The 24518-nt window shown below is 41.9% G+C and overlaps 3 protein-coding genes across 4 annotated transcripts; all 3 read right to left on the bottom strand.

The window, feature by feature from the left end:
* Window positions 1-425: 425 nt before the first annotated feature.
* usp47 (ubiquitin specific peptidase 47) lies at window positions 426-14522 on the bottom strand. 2 transcript variants are annotated; one of them, XM_055507581.1, is made up of 29 exons: window positions 14252-14522; window positions 12082-12138; window positions 11190-11384; window positions 9448-9564; window positions 9213-9366; window positions 9040-9136; window positions 8816-8961; window positions 8631-8710; window positions 8004-8153; window positions 7699-7794; window positions 7452-7604; window positions 6857-7015; window positions 6452-6583; window positions 6299-6375; window positions 6027-6082; window positions 5669-5781; window positions 5468-5569; window positions 5089-5296; window positions 4891-5006; window positions 4672-4791; window positions 3764-4571; window positions 3445-3620; window positions 3274-3354; window positions 3046-3161; window positions 2805-2923; window positions 2450-2580; window positions 2316-2363; window positions 2094-2224; window positions 426-1924 (listed from the first exon to the last, which is right to left on the bottom strand). In XM_055507581.1, the coding sequence occupies exons 1-29, from the start codon at window positions 14294-14296 to the stop codon at window positions 1750-1752; spliced, it is 4158 nt and encodes a 1385-aa protein (XP_055363556.1). In that variant the 5' UTR covers window positions 14297-14522; the 3' UTR covers window positions 426-1749. The 2 variants fall into 2 exon arrangements, with proteins under 2 accessions (XP_055363556.1, XP_028999511.1); XM_029143678.3 differs by lacking the exon at window positions 12082-12138.
* A 633-nt stretch (window positions 14523-15155) lies between these two features.
* On the bottom strand, window positions 15156-16312 carry clec3a (C-type lectin domain family 3, member A). Its single transcript, XM_029144658.3, has 3 exons — window positions 16087-16312; window positions 15903-15989; window positions 15156-15670 (listed from the first exon to the last, which is right to left on the bottom strand). Exons 1-3 carry the CDS (start codon window positions 16187-16189, stop codon window positions 15273-15275), a joined length of 588 nt encoding a protein of 195 aa, XP_029000491.1. The 5' UTR covers window positions 16190-16312; the 3' UTR covers window positions 15156-15272.
* Window positions 16313-16921: 609 nt separating this feature from the next.
* On the bottom strand, window positions 16922-24277 carry vat1l (vesicle amine transport 1-like). Its single transcript, XM_029145138.3, has 9 exons — window positions 23886-24277; window positions 23320-23449; window positions 22962-23177; window positions 22468-22610; window positions 21533-21636; window positions 20985-21040; window positions 20687-20881; window positions 18994-19077; window positions 16922-18480 (listed from the first exon to the last, which is right to left on the bottom strand). Exons 1-9 carry the CDS (start codon window positions 24098-24100, stop codon window positions 18382-18384), a joined length of 1242 nt encoding a protein of 413 aa, XP_029000971.1. The 5' UTR covers window positions 24101-24277; the 3' UTR covers window positions 16922-18381.
* Window positions 24278-24518: the final 241 nt, after the last annotated feature.

Raw genomic sequence — 24518 nt, 5'->3', positions numbered from 1 at the left:
TGTGCATTTAATTATTATGCTCTTTATACACTGCAGACTGTCAAGTCTCACATTCAGCTGTAAAACCTAAACCTCTATATTAAGAGGTTTAATTAGGCACAAGTTCAACTATGAAGTGATATTTTATTAGACAAAAATTTTTTGCTCTCCTCTGTGATTGAAAACAAGTGTTTCATACAACTATGAAGGCATATTACCTGAATTTCAGCCTATTTCATGCATTCCTTAACACTTAATTTAGCTTCATTTACTGGTTTCAAATGTGCATAAGATGCCTGGATGCTAAAGTCCAGCACAGCTGCTGCAAAGTCCAAGTTTACATCTACAGTTATCAAAGACGTCCAAACTAATTTTGTTTTTTCGTTTTGTTTTGCTCGTCATATAAATCAAGTTAAACAAAGACATTTTAAAGTACCGTGACAGAACAGTTTTGAAAAAAGCATTTAATTAATTTCTAAAATCATAAACTATTTTTCCACACAGGATTTACATCTCAAAGAAATAAACATCAACAACGACAACAACAAAAAGAATTTCTTTAGATATTGGCATTTCTACAGTGAATCGCTGGTGACAGCATCGCGAGTCCACAGGGGCCATGACGCTGAGCCTTAGTCCTCAGAGCCGTTGCCGTTGCCCAGGCAGTGGGCTTTCTCCCCCCGGTGTCAGTCTATCAAGCAGCAGCAGGTAGAAGCGCTAACACCAACCTCGCGCTTCCTCTCCTGCCTCCAACCCAGAGAGCTCCCCCTCCGTACAACGCCACACGGAACACACGGATGACATCAGAGATGTACGCCAAGTTCAAATGGTGCAAGAAACAGACAAAAAACAATGCACTTTCTAAATTAAAGGTTAATACAGACAGCTGATGTGTGGCTGGTGCCTCATGAGACCTAATTAAATGATCAAACCCTGGAAGAAAATAATTTACAACAAACAAGAACACAAGAGACCCTCAACACAGCCTACTTTGGTTTGCCTTCTTGTACTTTGCATTAAAAAAGGAACAAAGCTCCTATAAAGCACAAACAGCAGCAGTAACGCATAACAACACGTTAATCTGGCGATACAGGTGAGTTGGAGGAGAGGACTCAACCTCCAGTTTACAATTTCGCAATTGTTGCTTTTCATTAATCAGATCCTGTGAAAGAAATGATTTTCAGCTTTTCAAAGTCACAGAGACGTACAGGTCTCACCAGAAGGTGAGAATGAGGAAGGCTGGATAAGAAGTTCTTTTATGCTGTTTAAAAGTATCTGAAGAAAGGTGAGTAGGGTAATATAAAAATGTTCCTCTAAGAGAGCAGTGCTTGAAAGGTGTGAGGTTACAGTCTTACAAGATGGTCACAGATCAGTCAGAACAAACTATGTCCGAAACAAGAAGAGAAACACGCAGTGACAGGAAGGAGTGTGAAAGGAAGTCATGTAAAAGGAGGCGGCAGACTTCAATAGACAGGATGGACAGTTCACCGTCCTAACCTCTCTGCATCCAGCTGTGGATCTTTTTGACTTATTCTTGTGTGTATTGAATAGCTTGTGTACTTCCCTTTAAACTTTACAGTACAATACACTATAGTGCAGGGTAGGATTTCTGAGCCAGACGTGGGACTGGAAGAGAGGAAGGTAAGAGCACGTCAGCCTCACAACGCTGCTTGATCAAGTGACTATCAGGCTCGACGCCAAGTCCTGAAGCCTGGTTGCTTTTCTACAGCAGCCAGACAATCCAAATAACCAGGAGTGGTTCTCTGTGTCTCAGTCCAGCCCCCAGTCCTTGGCAGGGCCTCCGTCCAGGTAGATCTTGAGGGCTTTCTCCTTGCGTGGCGAGTAGCTGACACGGTGTCCAGTTTTAAGCAGGCGGCTGCTCTCCTTCTTCATCAGCTCATTGCGCTCCTCTTCAGTCAACTCCATAGGGTCTTCTGTGCTGTCCCTGCAAAACAAAGGGGAATCACATGCCACAACCGTACAAATATGTCACAACTGGACATAATCTGCCTGAGTCAAATTTTTGAAAAGCATTCTTTCATCTGTGAAATTAAAAGTCTGGGAAAGACAGAATCATGAATAGGTATTTAAATATAAAAAGGTTTCCTCTTTACCTATAGAAGACCACAGCTCCATCATCACAGATGTACAGAGGCCACACTTTAAGTGTTGAAACCTTAGGATTCCAGTCCAAATCCTGATGAATCTCTAACACAGAAATGTCACAAGGAAATGTTCCTCTACCCTAAACACAAGAGACAGAGGTCTTATTAGTACATTACATTAAAAAAACAGGAGAAATCAAGACCTTGTTTGTGGTAATGGAATAACCGTACCTTGGCAAAGTCCAGGTTTTCTAGAGGAATATTACTTATTTCACTAAGCTGCAAACAAAACAGACAAATGCTTGTGAATATTAGTAATGCACATGTTTGTTTATGTCAAAATAGTTTTATGAGGAAACAGACACCTTTTCTTTAAGTTCTTCTACACTGCTACTCTCCAGAATCACTTCCTGGAACGGACCCAGCGTCATTGTAGCAGGGTTCCATCTCCGGGTCAGAACCGCCAGCTGTGACGTGGACTTCATCTTCTCTGGTTCTGAGAAACCGTAACTGCACGTTATTCCATGTGAAGATTTATCAGATGGTTACATTTATATTTTAAAAGTAAGTAAGATTTTTTTTTCTCAAATAGATTTTTTATGAATAAAAAACAATTGTATTTACATCAGTGATTCATTCATTAGCCTACTGTCCAAAAGAGTTTACAATCCAATAGGTTCGACAAGGTTTTATTTAATAAACTGCAGATTAAAATCATACCACTAAGGACTTCCAAGAAAACCTCCCAGTTAGAGGAAATGCTGATGTCTTCTTCGTAGACATGGTAGTCCAGAAACACTGTCGCTGGGTTCTTCCACGTCTTTTTCCTGAGACGAACCCTGGATCCAGATTGTACACGGAATGAATCAGTAATTTAGTGCTGGCTACACTGCTGCATTTTGTTCAGAGGTGATTGTCACGGTCTTAAACATGGAATGTCCGTAATAATGGCAAATCCTACCTGTCGATGCTAAGGTCAAGCTTGCACTGCTCTTTCAGCAGAGGAAGCAGCTCCTCTTTGGACTGTCTAACAGTCATGCCCTTGGCAAACACCGTGTCCACAAGGAACTTGCAAGGCTAAAAATGAAGCAGGTCACATGACAAGATTAATAAAACATGTGATTAAAGGACTAAGCAACCTAGTTAATGGTCATTGGTTACAGCCCAAACAAAGAGAAAAGGTTCTTACCTCTGGTTCATTCACTAGTAGTTGATATACTTTAACTCTGTATTCGCCTTTTTTCAGTGCCCTTCCTAGTCGAATAGTTATCTGAAAAAAGTAAAACATCCAAGCTATGCTTTAGTTTTCTGCTGCACAAAATTGAAACATGAAGCAAATATTCTTCATATTTCTTTTTACCTTGTTATCATCCGAGAACGATGAGAGTGTTTCATTCAGTCGCACACTCTCAAACTCCTGGTTGTTGACATAGACCCGAAACACCTTGAACTGGGTTGAGGTGACGCCTACGTAGGGTTCCAAGTTCAGCTTAAATGCTGCTAATGTTATTCTCTTGTCCACATGAACCACTAAACCTAAAGCACAACACAAACGAACAACAATTTAAAATAACTATTGTCTAAGTTATGCATGCATGTCTGTGCTCAGCTTGCAGCCAAGATAGTTAAACAAGACGCTACTAAAGGGTGAATAATACTTTCTAAGAGCAGACTCCTACATTTTTGTGCATCCCTGCCAGGAGAGTCATCCTGCGAAGAAGGCTCTGCTCTGAAGTAAAGGTACTGAGCCTCTGCCTTGCTCTTGCCATTGTCGTCAAACTCGCTGTCGGTCCCAGAGTCTTCTTCAGCAGTGTCCCAGGTCTCCTTTTTGCCCTCATGGGCTTTGGAGCGTCGGCTGCTTGTGATGCTGTGCGAGTCCAGGCCATTGGCCAGCTGTATGGGCCCACTGTCGGCATTGCACAGCGTGTCGCTGCTGTGGCTGGAGCTCAGGATGTCGCTGTCCACTGAGCTGGTGCTTCGGTCGTTGTTCACCTCAGAGTCTGAGCGCTCCTCGCAGGCGAACTGGTTGTCAGGGTCAGAGGAGGCGCCGCCACTGCTCGCAGCTGTGGCACGGATCCGGTTCTCTAGCTCTCTGTTGTCTGCAGGCACACATATCGAAGAACTGGAGTCGGCCTCTTGGCTTGGAGACTCTATATGCTCAAAGTCGCTTGCGTCGGAGCTTTTCTGGCTGTCACTAGTGCTGGAGCCCTGGTGCTGCTGCTGCAGAGACAGATTCTTTAACTTTTCTGTGCTCTCCTCAAGAATCGCCTCTACAGATTGCTGGTTAACCTTTGACCCGTCAAAGGCCACATCAGAGTCACCTCCTACTTTTTGACAAAGAGTTCTGTTGGCCAATGTGCCAGGAGATTGGTCGGGCAATAAAACCAAGAGTCGGATCGTATTCCCATGACGATCCAACAGTTTCCACAACAGTGAGTCGGTGAAAGCAACCTGATGATCTGCTGAACTTGAGCTCTCTACAAAAACCTGAGGAAAAAATAAGTGTGTGTGACTTCTCTTTTCCTTTTAACACAAAACTGGAACTGAATTGTGAAAATATATGGTCAGAACCTGTGAATTAAAATACCTTGTTACTCCTGAAGAATCCTTCAGCTTTCAGTGTCTTGTTTGGAACGTAAAGGAGCCGGAGGTCATTATAGCATCGCTCCAGGACCACACGCATGGTTTCTGCAGAAAGACCTGTAGCCTGTGGACAAACACAAATGTCATTAGTCTACAATCTTAGAGTTTTACTATTGAACAAATTCTTTTTCAAAAAAAAATAAAGAAAAGCCAATAGAGTAACCTGTGAAATGAGTTGTTTGAATTCAGTGACAGTCTGGTTCAAATATGCCCGAACACTGACTGGAGTGGCAATGGTCTCATTCTTCAGATCCACAACATGGACCTTTACCATCACCTCTGCAAAAAATCAGAAACACACAGGTGTAAACCTGGTGTATATCCAAGTACAACAAGATTAGCTCCATCTTGAACTACTGACCTCCAGGTTTATAGGGCTGGAACACTTGATCTGGCTGTCGAGTCTCGAGCAGTAAGTCAAACATGTATGATGACTTGACTCCACCCAGCAGGAGGCCCATCGGTGTGTCCTCCTCCCCTTCGTAGGAACGCTCCAGGTATTCATGGAACTCATCGTACTTAACCAAGCGACAGCAATCCAGAGGGACGACTCCCTCCAGCTCCATCAGCTAAGATGCAGAAATACAACTTAGCATCAGACTGAGGCAAGTTCTTTGTTTGTAAAAATAGAACTGGCCACTAAAAGGCAGTTTTTAGAGGAACTTGCATGCTTAGCATTAATTATATGGTAATTGTCACATGGTAATTGTCACAGCGTTACAGCGAATAAGCCAACAAACCTTGTAGGCCATCTCTGTTGCTTCTTTTAGAGTTTTGTCCTTATGCACCTCCAGCTTGCTTTCCATCATCATCTTTGCAGGATGCATGCAGAAAAGCTTGATCTGAAGGTGACAAGCATTATGCAGGTTGCAGGTTCACCTTCAACCATTACCTTAACCATTATTCAGTGGCAGAACCATCCGAGCCAATGGAACACATACCTTACAGGTGTTGCGCTCAATCTCCCGCTGCCTCTTTTCTTGCTCTTCAAACTCTTTCTCCTTCTGAACTAAGTTCTTGATGTGCTCTGGAAAGTCTTCAACAGACAAACACTCTGCAAGGAAAACCGCAAAAACAATAAATTTACTTTAATGGACCACAGACAGACAGACAAGAGGCCAACTCACTGATACAGTAATACAAATTTTGTAGCAGAACTGAGATTTGACACTGGATTAGGGAAAATGAATCATAATCCTCTATCATATTAAAAATTTAGTGAGACCACACCAAATAAAATTAAGACAATAAGACAAAAAAAGGATCATCATAACTGCACTGTCTGAATTAATTTCTTACTTGCATTCCTTGAGGGGTCTTTCAGCCTATAAATCAGCATATATGCATTTGTAGAGCTGTTGGAAGAAAAACAAAGGACTGTAATGAGTATTGTAAAATAATAATACAAATATAAACAAAATATTCCTTTCATAACTTACCTGCCATATCCATCACTAGATATATATGTTAATTACAATAACCAAAACATATCTTGTGGTTTCTTACATTGGACTGTGATCATATGATGCATGACACCAAAGAGTGTTGAAGACAGATGAATGGCAACTGACCTCGCAAAGGCACTGGAATAATAGCCTCTGCTCCCTGAGGAGCCCCCATACGTCTTCCTGATATCATCCTGGGTGATCTGAACAACAGGAATGATTCAACACCCTGAGTTTACGAAAACATTTAACAATAAAAAGACTTGGGCTGAGGCTGACCTTGCTGACGTGCTGATCATTGAAACTGTACCACTGGCCATCACTGAAGGATTTAATGCAGGCATAGTAGTGGCCACCCGCAGCGCTCCCAGAATGAACCATGATGGAGAACAGTTCAAAGGTCAGCAAACTCTGAGAACAGATGACAATGCATTTTGTATAACAACAAGTTTGCATGCACAGAATAACCAGAAGATAAAGACGCTGATGTGTACTAATGACAAGGCAGATGTAATGACAATAACCTTGACATACGGTTATAGTGCGCAGAGCCACCATCACTAATATTTAATGTACAAAATATGAGGAAGCCAATCCACCTTCTGTGTTAAAAAGAAGGATTTTGTGCTGGAATGAGCGTCTTTCACAAAAGAGAGTTCAATAGAGTTCAATGTTTAACATTACCTTTGGCTTCAATATCCTCTCTGAGCTGGTGGTGCTGTCCAAGCAGATACCCTCATCAACACAATCATCAGTGGAAAAATCATTGCTCATCTGGTCGCTGTGACAACTGCCTTCATTCTCTGCTCCGCTGTCGGTGCAGCTCTCTGTCTGAGGCGACTTCTAGAGGGGGCCATTTTAAAACATAGTCATTGATGGGGTTCAAAGGAAGTTGTTTAGACAGAGGTCAACCACAATTTATATGATATAAATGTCATGAGCGTCTTCTGATGATATACATTCTTCCTGAAACAAAGCAGCTGTGGCTTATGAGCTGAAGGCATTTTGTGTTTATCTTCCACTGATATTGTGAATTTTGACTGAAAAAACAGGACCATGAAGTGTTCAAAATTGAATTGTAACACATTTTTCTTCCCACCATAGATAATAGTAATGTCAAGTAACAGTTAACAAGAGGCTGTGAGTCACTGTTTGTTCTAACACCTGTCTATCGTGCAGCATAGCATTTTCTCGAGGTTGATCCCTGTCCAACAACTGATAGCTGTAATAACCATTTGTGAACCAGAAATACCACGCCCCCCCCTCCAAATGCTCTTACCTCATCTTCCACATCAATAAATGGACTCATGTCAAGCTCCTCAGGGAAAGTCATGCGGTCATTAAGCTTGATACGGTGCATAGTGGTGTAGTCAAAGTCAAATCTCTTAAGTTGTAGAGTCAGCAGGTAGGGAAAGTGCAGAAACCTCAGACCCTGTGCAGACACAAAAATCATCAAAGGATCAGGTAAATCACAGAATGCTGTTTTGTCTACACAGTAATGCACGTCATACAACTCATATTCCTACCTTGCGGGCATCACATTTCTTTTTGCAACGTTCACAGAAGTACTGGTTGGGCCCATCCAGAGTTTCTGGTTGGATGAATGCTTGCAAAGCCTCCTCCTGTAAAATAAATGATATGTATTAGGTCAGCTTTGATCAAAATATGACCATTAAAGGGAGACAAATTGCATCATAAAGAGGTGTGAGTACTAAATCTAAGGCAGCTGTTGAAACAGACTGTGAAGCCTTAAGTATGAAGAAGTGTTGCATGCCGTTTGAATCATTGCTGTCAATGTGTTTACAGGAATCAAAAAGCGTTAGAAACATACCACACTGCCATAGGCTTGGCTGGATCCAAAGGGTCTGATCACAAGAGGAATATCTAGGTAAGTATCAATCCTCCAGCTCTCATAGCCACACTCCAGACATCGGACATAATCCTTCAGCTTTCCCTGGTACAGCTGGTTGATCAGGTCAGCCTGCGGATAGAGAGGCATGACAGTCAGGCCACAGCCATATTTCACTAGCAACAATGCAACATTTATTTCTTTCCTCACCCTGCTACACTGTCTCCATTCTCTAATTCCTTTATCTCTCAATAAAAAGGGAACAATATGTGGAATGGAGGTTGGTGCTATACGCAAAAACAAAATCTTTGAACAATACACTGTTGACTCTAAATACAGGTCTATATTTACAGTACTGGTTCATAGGAGTTCAACCAGTACCGGTTTTGTGTGCATTTACAATTTCTACACTGGAGTTTGAAGTGAACCTTTAAATATCTTTTTTTATGTCTTTAATAAAAGGTCCTTTATTAACCAGTCCTGTTACCTGTTTACTCTTTTCTAAATCATTAAACCCTAATTTCAACCTTCATGAAGTAAAGCATTACCAGTAATATGTGAATTATTTTAACCTATTAAAACCTTGGAAAACTTCTCACTTTCTCCTACCTGCTCTGTCTGTTTCCACTTCTGCTCCAGGGCATCAAACATGACCCTGCAAAGCTCCTGGATATCATGCTGCTGCCAAGCTAAAAACAAACGCACAAAAATGGAATTAAGCCGACTGAGGCACATGCTCAGAAATACGCAGACAAGCCATGTGAGTCCAGTCACAAGAGAGCATAAACACTCACCCTCACTGCTGTCCCAGCCAAAGCTCCGTGTCACATCAGTGGTCTCAATTGCACGTTTCCTACTGGTCTGCAGCAGGACAAACAGCCTTTGCAGCTGGTAGGGGATACTTGTGACTGGATCCTCCTCTGATTCCTCGAACTCCCAGCTTAAATTGAAAAATAGATCTGAATGAATTTAATAGTTGCATACCACATGCAAACACAGGCTGAGCATGACTGCTTACTTGTAGAGTGCATTCCTGAACTCCGGGGTCATAAACAGCGTTTGTAGAAGACTGTTCAAGTAGCAGGTCATAGCTTGGTTGACCAAGCCCACATACCCTACGGTGAGTAAGTAGTAGAAAGTCAGCAAGGAGTGGATAAAGAAGCGCCTATTCAGTAGCTGACGAAACCTCACCTGTCTCAGATTTGGTGAGGATGGACGAGTAGGAGTAAGATGGACTGCTGTAGTCACCGCTGCAACCGACGCTGCCGTCTCTCGGTAGAGGCCCAATAAACCGCTCCTGGGTACTGTCATCCAGGCCACTGCTATCTGCTGTTCCTGACTCATCCTGTGCACACAATCGTATCATTGTAGTAGAACCATATTAATCAAGACATAAGGTAATAATTTTATTTTTAGCAACACTCACCGACACAATCTGGGGTTGCTCTCCGTCCTTGTCCGTCAGCTGGAGAAAATTCCTCTTACCGCCAGGCTCAAACGCAGACTCTGAGAGGGACATCTCACTGTGGTGATCCAGGGGCGTCTATAGAGAAGGAAAAGGAAACTATCACTTGAATAGAAAGCCTCGGTAAAGAGATACTTGTTGACTAAATAAGAAAAAAAGCTAATTTACAAACTGCAGACTAAAGGAACTTACATGCAGACTTAGACTTCTCCTAAATTCATTTTCACAAAATTCCCAGTAATGACGCATTCAAAAGCAGCTTGATGCTAACAGGTGAATGCTACGTAGCCGTCTTTCTCCTGCTGCAGTGGAAACATGCAGTAGCTTAATCCACTGACCTAGTCAGTGAGATAACAACGGACACGGCACCTGGGCTTTGGCCTGGTTCAGCAGAAGGATTAGCCTGGGCTCATTTAAGAAAAGGGAGTGGTACAAACACAGAGAATGAGTGAGCCCATGAGGAAAGAATCCTCCTCTTTTTATTTGGCGTTATGTGTGAATGCTCTCGGCCACACACCTCTTAGTCACCACTGTTTTTGTACCAGAGAACACCACTATGGCAAAATCTATTTCAAATTCTGAAAAATCTAAATGTATAAGTTTACCAGAAATTTGGTAAAACGAAAAATCATGGTTGGTTACATTGACAAAGTATATAAATTGAAACAGCGTGTCTTCACAATAAGAGTGAATGTTACAAACAGTGGCATAATTTTTTTTCTTGTATTGTTACTGCATGAAGTTTTCTGTTCGTTTTTCCAAGTAGCTTTAAAGTTTGAAGTGATGCTTTGAAAAGTAGCTCCTCCAACACTGAAAAATATTTGAAACCTTCTGGTTTATAAAGAGCCCTGTTATTATTGGTCATACTGATGGGACCAGGTCCAATATACCAGCTGTGATTTTTCTAATATTCATTTTTCATTTGCTGTCATATTAATTTTATTACCTACTACTGACTATGTCAGAAGGTTGTCACAATGTAGTGCAATAAAGTTTGTCACTGGAACCACTACAAACATAAAGATGGGGAACTAAAAAAGAGGTTCATGTGTGCACTTCCCTAAGGAGCCACAAAGCACATTTGTTGCTACTGGGAGTAGAAATTTACTCCTGTGCAGAATATATGATAGAACACAAAGCATCAACTGCTGGATTCAATTCTTCTCCAGGGACATTCTCCCACTACCAGTGTAGAAAAAACTGTTCTGAATAATTAAAATACTAAAGAAGAGTATGACTTAATGAGCCAAACAGCTCTGTATTGTTGTATTCTTTCTGGAATACCACAGCCTCTTTTAATACAGTCTTGTGTTATGTGTCTCTTTAAGAACGTGTGCTATGCTGTTTTTGCATATTATGAAAAAAATGTAATCCACACTTTTCATCTGAAACAGAAAAATCCTGATTTGAATTGAGCCCTTGTATTTATAGGAGATTTTCTTTACTAAAAGCAGCTGCCTGCTGCTGCTAGAAATTAGGTTAATGAGAGCAGCAAAACTACAGCACAACAGAAAGGGTCTCGAAACCAAAACATTGGCCAGAGGCGAACTACAGAGCCAGATAGGCCTGAGAAGGGTCAACACAAGTCAGTCTGGCCCCTAACTGAAGGAAACCTGTTGGTTCTGGGCTCCTTCAGACAGCAAATCTGACATGTTTAACTCAAGCTAAACACAATGTGAATATACATGGAGTAATGTCCTAACCATGTCTGGTGTATTGCCCCAGGCAAGAGCAAAAGTGCCTTTTAAATATCCTGCTTTGTGGGCAACATCTTCATAGAGTTTGGAGAGGGTGGTGGAAGCGGGCAGGTTGAGGGTCAGCCTCTCGTTGACTGTCTTTGCACTGGTGATGTCCTGAATAATGCACAGTACCCTGGGCTCCTCAGCTGCATTTTGGATCTGAAAATTAAGACAAATGGGGCAAACATTAGCATGATACACTGCCTTCATGTTCCGTCTGTATTCTATAAAATATACTTGATATCATAGGCAGAATATTTGCATGGATTTGCAGCAAATATCATCATCATGCCAGCACACACAAAAAACAGTCCCCTCATGACACAGTACTTATATTAGCAAGTAGCAATTATTATTTCTAACTGCACCTGCCTCGAAGATCTATTTCAAAGTGAAGTTAAAGACAAAAACATGTTTGTGTCTTTATGTTGTTACTGTCCTACTCACCAAATAATGTTTAGTCATAGAAACAAGTAAAGTTCTAAACTGATAATTAAAAACTGACAAAGACTGGAAGAAAAACATTCGCTGCTGCAGACAACATGCAAAGCTTTGTTCATCTTTTTTTGACTATTTTTGACTTTGAACACCAATGCATTATTTAACTTAAGAGATAATTTAGCAAAACATTATGAACTTGAATTAAGTAAAGTATATTTTGAAAGACAAGCTCTTTTGTATGCTTTCCATGGTTTGTACATGACCAACAGCCTTTGTTTAAAAGAGGCAGAACATTAAGCTGATTCCTATTTGAAATGCAGCATGATCAATGCTTTGTACATGACGTTTATCAGTCCAGTCTCATGCGTCTATTTAATACCATGCTTCATCACTCTCCCACACCAGAAACCTCTACCTGAGAAAGTCTCTTCATCTCATCAAAAATACTCTGTCTGCAGCTCCAAAACACAGCCTAACAATATGTGGAGATAGTTGGAGTACAGAAACACAAAGCACACACAAAAAGTGAATGAGTTGTAAAACACGCCAGCTCCATTAGCCCCATTAGGACTGAATGAAGCAGACTCGTAGGACTAAACTTGCCACTGTCTGGATGGAAAGTCAATAAAAGCTATAAATATATATTCAGGCTATTTCAATTTTTGCAAACTCATTGTGAGATTTGTGACTGACAGGTCCTATAAAGAAGATGCAGCTGACAACACACAAGCGTATTATGAGATTAAAGGTTATTTTTACAATGGATATAATCACAAGGTGCTGACATGAAGCCACAGGTATTCCAAAGCACAGGCAGAGTGTCTTCACAGGTGCACCTCAAACTATTTAAACTGCACAAATTATAATTAAGTAATAATGATTAATTATTGTGAATATTAATAAATACAACGTGAATATAACTCTGCAATGTTTGGTAAAGAACACTGAAGTTAAAGTAGATAAATCAGTGCCGTAAATCAGTAAATGAAGAATCTTCACTCACAACACCTGATTATGCACGGCTAAATATCGTTTGTATGTTTTTTAAATTGTGACTCAACAATGCATATTTTTTCCACATAATTTTAAAATTGAACCAGTAAGCTAGAAATATGTAAGTGCAGCTTGTGTGATGATGAACTGAATCTGTCCCTGACAGATGTTTCCAAGCCAAGTATGAATGTAGCTACATAATAATAACAATAAAGTTTAATTAAACCTAATACATAAATCACATACTTACCTACCTTATCTTCTACTAAGCTTAACCTGTACATCACATTCAGTAACAAAGTAACAAGACAAGAAATTAGCCCTCAAGGTTTAGTATTTCTGTCTTTCTTAGATGTGCGCACAGCTAAAGGATTGTTTGTCATCTGACTGACAGATTTGTTCAGCACGATGTAATTTAACACATTAATGTAAAACGACTGTGCAGCTGACGGGATCGTGGTAATTAAAATAATACACTGAAAGCACGCATCAACAAATCCTAATTTTCTACCGTCCCTTCACATAAACAAATGACGTCCCATGTATGACGTACACGGAGCCTGAACGCCCGAGGCATATTTTAAAACGTCTTAGTTAAAATTGGAAGCCTAAATCTCTGGGACTTTAACATGATGTATACTGTTGCTATATTGCTGTAAAATATATGACCGTATGAAAATAATTTTGTTTTGTAATGCATATGTAGCACATTGCGTGCTAACGGTAGCTAGTTAAAACAAGGCGATCAGCAGGATAAATAAGCAAACGCTGTCATGACAGCAGATTCGGTTCAATGGTCAACTTTACCAGGGCGAATGTTTTGTATTGTGAAAATGGTGACAGTCACAATATTAACGTAGCAATAAGACGGTTACACCTGCTTCGTTGCGAGTAAGGTTATTTAGCATTAGCCTTATGGGGCGAATTTCACAAGATACGCTACAAGTTTCATTCAAAACAATCATCAAAATGAGGGGAAATGGTCAAAGCGCGCACATTTCTTCAGCTACGGACGGGGGTTGACGGTGCTTTAGCGTTGCCCATCATTGTCACCGATGAAGCCGTTTCCATTTGGTTTGGCGACTTCAAAAACATCTAGATTAGCCGCAGTTCTTGCCATGTACGCACTGAAAAAGCTAAGCTAGCCAAATTCCAGCAGCAAGCTAGTGCGTAAGTTAGCTAACTAATGTTGACAAACGTCGTCTTTGTTTTGGGGCTTTAACGTGATGTCAGTCGCTGCATCTGAAGTGTGCAAGGGGTTCTGTTTACCAGAAGACAAACTGAAGGGCGGAATAACTTGACGACAATTACGCTACAGTACTGGATCCATACATACAAGTCACTTTGTCTGAGACACAGTGGAGCTAGCCGCTAAGTGGCTTAGCTACATCGTTAGCTAAGTCATGACAGGCCGTCTAAGTCATGTTTAACGAAGAGTTAGCACCTGAGCTAGCCTGTGCACAATATACAATGATCTCAAACCCGCAAGTGTTGCAAAACTTTATTCATTACTAGTAGGTGTGAAATGCAGAAGTCACAGCTAATGCCCGAAGGTTGATTTTCCAATATGAGCGTTTCCGTGATAACCTCACCTCCTTGGGTACGAACTGGTTCTCCTCGCTAGGCACCATTTCCATTTGTGCGATAGTTTAGACACGCATCTATCCAGACAAGTAATGTCAGCGAGAAAACTTTGCAGCGGTAAACGCAAACATGGCTCGTGTCCTGTTTGTTGCAACTTTAAACGCTTGGATAACTAAATTAAACTTACAAAAACTTGTCTGCGTACAAAAGTAATCGCACCACTATCGCTTACATTACCCAAGCACAGTGCCCTGTTATAAACGGAGAAAAATGGCCGGTGTTTAACTCCGCGAGACTTCGCTCGGGGAGTTCTGACGTCACAGTCTTTACAGATAAGCGTGCGTGACGTCGCAGGGCAGGGTGACGTGTGTTTACCTTGTTTTAAAAGGACAGAGATAACACACACGTGAGAAAATGTGTTTTTTCCGCGCAGTGTTCACATCTGTTTTGAAATGGGAAATCGAATAACGTACATGTATGTAATTACATACATGTACAGATAGATAGATAGATAGATAGATAGATAGATAGATAGATAGATAGATAGATAGATAGATAGATAGATAGATAGATAGATAGATAGATAGATAGATAGATAGATAGATAGATAGATAGATAGATAGACGAGCTGAAGTAAGTATGTAACAGCTGAACGGGGATGGTACAACTATGGTACAACACGCATAATATAACAAAATTGCAGTTTTATGCTGCTGCCACTAGATATCAGTATAGGTTTCTGTTTAATTTGGAGTAAAACAGACACTGATATTGATTTGATATTAACATTTATCACCTCTTTTCATGGATCACATTTAGTTGTTAGGTATTTGGCTTTCATGGTAAATTGACCCCAGGCAATATTATATGTATTAAAGGTAATTAAGAAACTAATTAATACACAGATACAAGTTCAATTAAAACAATCTTTATAGTTCATGTTCAATAACAACTCATGTTTCCACCATTGGCACATTATCAACATTACAGTTTAGCAAAGTTTTAATTACCGAGCCATCTATATTAATTTTAAGGAATGACATATTCACAGATGTACTTCTTCAGGCTGCGGCACACCTCATCATACCACCTTCCTTGTGCTGCAACTGAAAGAGCAACACAGCTCTCCCTCTTGGTTCCTGTGGGCTGCTTCTTGGAGCGGTCCCAGTTGAAGTAAGTGACTGGCAGACTGTTGACATCAACATACTGGCCCTCTTTCACAATGTCTGCCACACCGATCCAGAAGTCCTTGGATCCGAGGGCACTCCTCTTTGCGTAGTCTCTCAGTTCATTGTTTTCCATCACGTCCCGGGGTGTTGCCAGAGTTCCCCCTTGAGCTATACAGTCTTCATTTGCCTCATGGTAGTGTCGTGGCTCTTCACTTGTAAGATAACACTTCCTGTGAACTTTGATGCCACGGAGACAAACTGGAAACACAAACCAGTGACTTCATGAGTGAATTAGCTATATGGTCAACAACTCAAACTATGTGCAATTGTGGAGGATTTAATCTCAAATCACGAACAACACTGAGATTATCCCAACAACTACACGTGCTAGAACACAGTAATAAGAAAAGCATTGCCATTACAGTGGTACACAAAACACCTCCAAAGACGTTACTGAGTGAAGTAATGCTTATGAGCAGTGAAGTGGTACCTGTTTGCAATCCCTGCATCTCCTTCAGTGAGTTCACCTCTTGCCACAACTTCTCAATCTGGGCTTTCACGTCATCTTCATCCGCAGCTGCATCTCAGTGAAGAGGCAGGAGAAGCTGGTCATATACACTTTTTAGCGTATTTTAGCACTTTACTGCTGAACTGCATGGTGTTTGTGTAATTACCTCCAGGCGACACGGCCTTTCTGATCCGAGGAGGACGGCTGCAGCTGACGCGGAGCAAAGAGAAGCAAACAACGAGGAAGACAGGGAAGGCCAGGCGAGCCATGTCTGACGGACACAGTGGCCCAGCTTGTGCTCCTGCAGGAAGAACCAGTGACGCTGCAGGCAGCTCCGTATATATACTGGCCCTCTGTATGCCTTTCTGGGTGCTCGCCCTGCACTGGATCAACCTCCGTTTGTTTTTATCCAAACATCAGGCAGAGGTAAGGGTGCAATGGTAATAATATTTTCCCTGTCTGGCTTCAGTTAAATATTTACTTGGAAAAAGGGACATTAAATTTAAAATGAAAGTGTATTCACTGATACAGAGTGCTGTCTTACCATTAAATGCAAGTTTGGAACCTTGTGCTTTATCTTTTGACACTTTGTTGCCAGTATATGTGAACTGGTCTAATACAGGCTGAAGCAGTAACCAAATACATTTTATGCCACATTTGCATAGAGTCACAGTCACACCAAATGAAGTCCAGCTTCTGTTGCTGGTCCAGGCACAGTTATTTTTAGAGTGGGATGTTGTATACTGGTGTAAGGTGAGGGGCGGGGCGGGATGGGAAGGGTAGGGGGCTGAAAGCAACACACAAATATATGCGCTGAACGTGGCAACTTGTGAATGTTTCACTTGTCTGTAATAAATAATGTTGCATGTGTTATTTTCTACAGGAATCAATATGTAGAAAATGGCTCAACTGTCATGTGTTGACAGAGGAAAGTCATGACTCTGTTGCCATCTTGTGTCAAAAATGTGCAATATACGATTTCATTCAAGTACAAAAACACGTTCAAAGATTTAGTCATGATTGTATTTCAGAAAACAATACATCTGCACAACCTGGGATACGACACATCTTTGCCGCTGAATTCATTCAAGTAAACAGATCTGTACTCCAAGAAAGTACACAACAAAATGTGACAAAAATATACGTACAGGAAAACACACACACACACACACACACACACACACACACACACACACACACACTGAAGGCATCAAAACTATTCATTATTATTAAAATGACTCATCAGTTTAAAACATCCATTAAAAGAATCTTTTCTGCTTTTTATCGATTAGCTTCAAAGCACACAGCCTTCATTCCAGTCTGATTCTGCTGCTGCTAAACACTTTTGGTGCTAACTCTACGGCAGAGTGAAGCACACCTTAGATGACTAGCAGACACGTTGAATAAGCAAGGCCAAACAGAGCAGACAATGAAAACTAGGTAGAAGCCAGTTTGCTTCAATTTTAAATCACAGACTTGGAATAAAGCACATACAGTAAAACACAGTGTTGCTCAATCCTTCCTATATTGACCTCCTGCACCTCCTCATTGTAAAAATATTTTATCTTGGAGTCTTATGGCACTTTTGATGTGAGGCACCAGCAAGAACGGTAAACAGCTTTGGTAGATCAAGCAGAGCAGAGACTAATCACACATCAGACTATACAGACTGAATACATCACCTGTATGACCCAGGAAAAGACTTATTACTTTGTTTAGTATTTACATTTATTCGGGGGTACTTGAATTTGACGCCTTGAAGCTCAGACATGTTATTTCTTTGTGAATGTGACGACTGTGTATCACCTATCTGTACAGTTTAATGGGAAAACATGCTGTCTACCATGGAGACGCATTCATTCACATCCTGAACTTTTACGTCAGCTCAAAGGCACTGGTGAGAATTGTGAATTGTTAGAATTGAATCTCATGCAAATACACAGAGGTGGGTCTGACCCCCCTGGTTTTAGGGACTATTAGAGCGAGACAGGAGAACGTGAGCCGCTCTGCTGGTCAGGAGCATCCAAACACTGGGGACGTTTTCTTAAACCTACGATGTGCGCGTCAGTGCAGGACAAGTGTGAATTAACCTGCATGTTACGCTTCTGATGTGTATACAGACGATTTTAAATGTTTAATATATCTAATTTTAAGCTTTACATGTCTATTCATATCATAGCCTGGCTAACATTGCCTCATGATACAGTGTAGAAAATAACAATAGCATTACTGCCCGTGTTTCAACAACCTTTGCTTGACAACCCTAACAAATACAATAATAACAGGTTACAGACTAGAGGCACAGACTCACTGTACACACATACATACATTCATGCATATGTGCATGAGACACATGCATACAAACATCTTGCACAACATGTGTCTGTGGATGCGTGCCTCCTGTGGTGAGTCTGTGCAGCCCCTCCAGTCTCTAGGCACGTTGCAGGGGAACCTGCTGGGTCTAGTGGATGAAAGGCATTCGCTCCTTGCTGTCGTTGTCCCCCTCGGGCTCCTCCTCTTCCTCTCCTGCTTCACTGGTCTCTGTGCTGTCACTGGCCATCTAGTTAGAAATATTATATATGACCCACATGGACAGAGAGAGGTGAAAACCAGCTCACAAGTGCATGTGTATGTGATGATGGGGAGATGTATAGAAGGTCTGCGCTTCCAGTGTGAGCATGTCTGCACATCTAGTAGTTGTGTTAGTTCTGATGTTGAGATCGCCATGGCAACTAGTGATTTCAAACAGGAGGAAACCTACTCAGCATCCTTCAGTGACCCTGACTTAACAGACAGACTCGGGTCATCGGCTCACACGCTCCTAAGTTTGCAGTTACGTTAAAACGTGTTTTTTTTTTTTTTTTCATTAAAGATAACGGTGATGATGTCAGGAGGTGTAAATGAGGCTTTTGGAGGGATTTTAGGCATCTAAAGCTACTGTGTGGTCCAGGATGAATCTGATGCTGGCCTACATCACATGACCTTCTGCTGATGATCTGAGCTTCACAAAAAGCACCTTATTCAAATTCAAATTATTCAAAATGAATAATAGAATTAAAATTGTTGCCGTTACCAAAGGGGTGGGAGCCTTCTCCACATCCAGGATGAGTTTTCCTATGTTGCCTCTGTCATGAATTCTCTGCATTGCCTCTTTTACCTGTGAAGAAAACAGTAATACATGTAAACTTTCTATTTACATCGACAGTGAAAGCCTTAACGTTTGAGCTCATCCTTGCAAACATGTTTCATTTGGGTTCAGTGAAGGATTTTTAGTAAATACATCTTTCGCATTCAGGCCAGTTTATTCAGATCAGCCTCACTGTGCTGGGTGATGACTAAACACAGCTTGAACCCAATGATTCAAACAGGCTCAGAATAGACTAAAACTATTGATTGCCTCAACAACACTCGGTTCGATTGGCAGGGCAGACCGGGCTCTAACAACAAAGAAACACAAATATTAAATGTTTCTGCGACTCCCTAGAGAGCACTCAAAATTGACAAGCATTTAATTATTTTGTGGATGTGAGCATTTAAATAGTACTTTATAGTTTACTATTTCTGATTCTCTCAGACCTCAGAGGTGAGTATCTTCAGGTTTGTTTGTACGAGTAGAGCACAGTTTGAATCATTATCATCACAGTATTTTAAAACTCACAAATTATGCTTCAACCTGGAACAACGGTCTGTGTGCAACAACTTACCCGGCAGGTCAAACCTCTACAACGCTCACAGGATTTGATTTGTTTTCTCATAACACGCCTCGCTGAGACACAGCTGAATGTGCCTCTTTGTTTGAACGCATTCATTTGTTAAAACCAATAGGAGTAATCAAGCCAAGAGCGTAATTAGGTCAAAGACCTGTCCAGCATTTTGCCGCTACACACAGGTCAGCAGCAGAGGAGAGCCTCTAGATAATATGACATTTCAAATGTTTTCAGTCACATCCAATGGATATTCTCCTGAATGAAGCTGCTCGTCTCTAGAGATCTTCAGGTCACTCTGCTCCAGTCCTTCATTCCAGAGACACGGTGCCGTGGTCAATAGCTAAAAGCAACACCCTCTGAATGCTCCCTCCGTACGAGCCGCTCTGCCCCTGACACAGCATCCCACGCAATCCTCCCCCCTAATGAGATTGTTCATGGGCGCTGGTTCCAGTGAATGGCCAGAGCAATCTGCCAAAGTTTAATGACAACAGCACCAGGGAGGTTTCCCATGAGAAATGAAGACAGCGGTCGTTTGATGAACATATTCGCTGTCTGACTGCAGACGGACACCTCAGTATCGCGTGACACATCGTGGCCTTGTGTGTATAAGCTTCAATTAACTTAACAGACCTTAAGTTCTAAGTAGCTAGAAAAAAACTACACTCTTATTAAACTCTTGCTACGCCACTGACGAAAAGGAAAACAAATGCTGGAGTGCAGATCTGATCTAATCAGGGGCATCTTGTCTTATAATAGGTGCTGTGATGCTTATTTCCTGCCTGAGGTCTGAAGGCACCTACAGCCAGCTGCTGCTGGGGACACAATGATGCAGAATGTGTTGACGGTTGAATATGTTTTTCCTACTGGCCGTGCATTAATCCCTCTTGGAGTGATTGTGGACAGTGGGTGTGAAATCATTGAGGAACAAGAAAAACGCAACCTACCCACCATCTGTGGAAGGCTGTCAGAGAACAGCTGACAATGTCCCACAGAAAGCAACACGTTACATATCATCCAAGCAACAGCAGAAAACACAGGTTCACTCCTCCAGGCTCTTACCTCCTCCAGGGCCCACAGCGAGTCCACGACCGGCTTGATCTTTTTGTCTTTGTAGAGACACATGAGTTTGTCCATCACTGATTTCACCAGACTGCACTTCCCTTGCTTGAAGAGGAGGTTGAGCAGCGAGAATCCAGCTATGACCTTGTTCTCCTCGTATAATTTTATAGGGTTCACCTTCTCCACCTGCCACCACTGGGGAGAGGAAGAAAAAGCAGAGGCCACGGGTGACTCATCGGCCTGTGTGCGTATAGTATCACGGCACAAACGCTGACGAGAGGCTGCGTCTCTGACTCACAGATTTTGCAAAGCTGAAGAAACTCTTTGTTTCCCCTGTGACCATGTTTGATGCGCCTGAAAAAACAAAGACAACAGGATGGCTGTATGCGCAGCAACAGGCTGGACAGACCAGGGTGGTCATTAATAGTGGTCAATCTGCATGAAAACGAGGAACAACTGTCACCTCTAGACCCTTAGAATAAAGCAAGCGTGCCTGAATACGGAATCCAATGACTAATGACTTCTAATGTAATCACTTGATTTATGAGGCTGGATACGGAGTGAAGTACAACGCATTCCGTTTCGGGCTACAGAGTGTTTTATTCCAGCGAGCATCAAGCCCTGCGTTAAACAGGACGCTTTGGCTCCTGATTTCTCTGTTCTGTTGGATGAAAATCTCAAAACCAGTGTCATGTCTGGTAAAATAGTGCCACAGGTTAAAAAAGGTCCTTTAAAAAAATGAAAAAAGGGTGAAATTCAGAAGGTCTAAAACATTTCCCCATTCAGGAGAAAAGGCAAAATCAAAGGTTGCAACAAATCACAGAGCTGATAAACTGTAGTTCTCACCGTAGAGGACATAGACTCCCAGTGGTTTGAGCAGACTCAGACCTTTCCCTGTGTTCTCACCACACAGACAGTCCAGCAGGATGTCCACCCCCTGCGGAGAAATCCTAAAACACCAAGGAGTGAAGGATTTATATCAGCACTGGAGCTACTTTATGCGCTCATATTGTTTGGAAAGCACACTGTATGAGACGACTGTATATAATTAGCATTTATATTGTAGTTCACCCGGTGACTAATCTGGCTAACAGCTGCAGTGCATGAGCCATGTATGTGTTTGAGTAACAAACAATCAGACAATAAGTTTGCCATAAAGACTCCCATTAAAGACACTGCGTGGCTATGAAAGAATGAAGAGGGGCCTCATGGCTTGTGGCCCTGGACACTTCCTGCGCTAATCTGCTCGGCGGTCTTGTGATTCCCAAGTCTTTTTGTAAAAAAACTAATTTGATTGTACTTTGCTCTTGATCCTGAAAGGAATGTGTGAGCCAGAGATGAAAGGCACATTAATCCACGTCCCTGTTACAGCATGAAACAGCCAGTGCTACTAAGATATTTGAATCTCTGTGTATTATAATTTAGATTTATTTACATGGAAATAGATATAAAATATGTTGGACCTTCCCAGGTTTGTGCATCAGTTCATGCTTAAGCTAAAGGGCGTGAGTGACAACATTTTCACCAGCTTTCAACATTTTCAGAACACGATCAGAGCTTCACATCTTTTTGTGCTGTACACCTGCTGACAGGGGGCTCTGTTGTGAATTATATGTACAGTATAGGATATCAATGCTCCCCTTTAATTGGCTCAGTTGTTCCATGTTGCTGTGCTGCTCTGTGAGATGTCCTGGCCGTTGCCATGGGGACCGCGAACAAGCCGCTGCTATGCTAGTTCACGTGCACGCCACCTGTCACGTGACATCTCCAAATCTCCTTACTTTTTGACTTCTTGTACATAATCCACATTTCGGTCAAACAGGTGAGTCACGGAGTCTCTGATGGCTGCGTGTTTGAAGCAGGAGGCGATCCCAAACACGGTGACATTAGGTACGGTGGCGCACAGCTGAGCCACAGCTTGACCCTGAAAATGAAAACAAACAGTTGCAAAAATGTATCAGTGTCTATGAAGCAAAGGAGCAACACAATCTAACTGAGGCGACATCCAACAATCATGTTTGTTCAATGCTTTTGATTATTTGGTATAACACACACTGTACTGAGTGTTTAAGTAACAGAAATTTAAGTCATCTAATTGTAATTAATATAAATCATGCTCAATAGGTAAAATTAAATTGTGAAATAAAGAACAGCAAACAACTGGAAGATAAAATAGCTGAATGTCTGAACACCATATATACTTGCTGTATAGTAATGTTCAATAGGTACAAGTAAGATATCTACAGTATCTATAAATGTAAACCAAACAACTTACTACACCACCTCCAGCTGAGTGGACCAGCACTGACATCCCCTCCCGCAGATTGGCAACCTCAAAGAGCATCATATAGGCAGCCACAAAGTTGAGGCAGAAGGCGGCAGCCTCCGCAAAAGTCATGTCCTCGGGCATCTTGTAGACAAAATCCACTGGTGTGCAAACCACTTCTGCCCAGGCATTGTAATTGACAAAAGCCATAACTCTGTCACCTATCTGAAGGAAGCGTGATGGGTTAAATCAGGTGTGCATGAGGATGAAGTTTCTATTCTATTAGTCATATTGTGTTGATGCAAATCCTGTAGTTCAGACACAGTAAAGCTTACAAATCACCACAACAACCTGCGATTTCACTAACCTCAAAGCCCTTTGTCTTTTCACCCACTGACTCTATTATTCCAGCGCATTCAAAGCCAGGCACAAGAGGAGGTTTTGGAGGATTATCGATGGTCCCCTGACGTACCATCAGGTCCAGGAAATTCAAGCCACTGCAACCAGGAATAAACATGGACAAACTGTTTGGTGTAATCTACTAATTGAGTATTTGGATGAAGCAGTCTCTGAGCAGTGATTTAATTTATGTGAGTAATGTTTATTGTGAGCTGGGGTTTTAGGATTCAGGCAAAGCCAGGAGTGAATCACTGTGGAAACGCGGCCAGATTCCACAGGCATTCTCCATTAAATCAAACTCGCTAAACTGCGGGTGTGTCTCAAATCAAAGGAGCTAATCAATAATCTGCAACCAGAGCGTTAATACAACAGGGTTCATAATTTAACTGACTGAAACCTGCCGACTGACGGAGCAGCCAATGCACCGCGGATCAGAAAAGACCTGTGGCTTCATGACGCCGACGTTTTCCAACGAATACAACGCGCAAACACGATCAAAGGCCACATGCCATTCACCGATGCAGTCGTATTTACCAGGCTTTGACGCGGATCTTCACTTCGCCCTCCTGGGGCTCGGGCATTGCCTTCTTGGTCACCCTGAGTTTGTTGAGACCCCCGAAACCCGCCAGCATCACCGCTCGCATCTCCTTGGCGTCGCCGGACGCGTCCGCGCTCTCCGCCTCCTTGCCGTTGTTTTTGTCTATCATGTACTCGGTTTCCTCCGTCATGTCTGCTCCTTCTTTAGCCATGTCGGCGACCAGCCGCTCGTCCTCGGGCTTCAGAGTGATGTGGTGCGCAGCCTGTGCACAGGCAGGCGCTGAATGGATGGATGCTTATCCGCGCTGGAGCCGAAATCCCAGCGTCTAGTTTAGTTCAGTCATGCGTAAAAACCGGCCGGTTTTTCATTTTTATACATTTCAGGTCAGACAAATGTGAAGTAAACCCACTCAACTTTGTCTTTTCATAAACCTGGAAAACAATGTGTAGTGTATATTATCTTTGTTTGAAGCAGTTTCATTTGAAGGGCACCATCTGCTGGTGGAGTGCGCACAAAACTTTATGTGCATTAAAGGACAGGTCCACTATTCTAAAAAGCCCCGTTGTGTAAAAAAAATGCACATTAAACTTTATTTGAAAAAATAAAACAATGATTTTGAAAAAATCAGC

The sequence above is a fragment of the Betta splendens genome, chromosome 3, assembly GCF_900634795.4.
Source record: "Betta splendens chromosome 3, fBetSpl5.4, whole genome shotgun sequence".
Lineage (NCBI taxonomy): Eukaryota > Metazoa > Chordata > Actinopteri > Anabantiformes > Osphronemidae > Betta > Betta splendens.
This window is presented reverse-complemented; position numbering and strand designations above follow the sequence as displayed.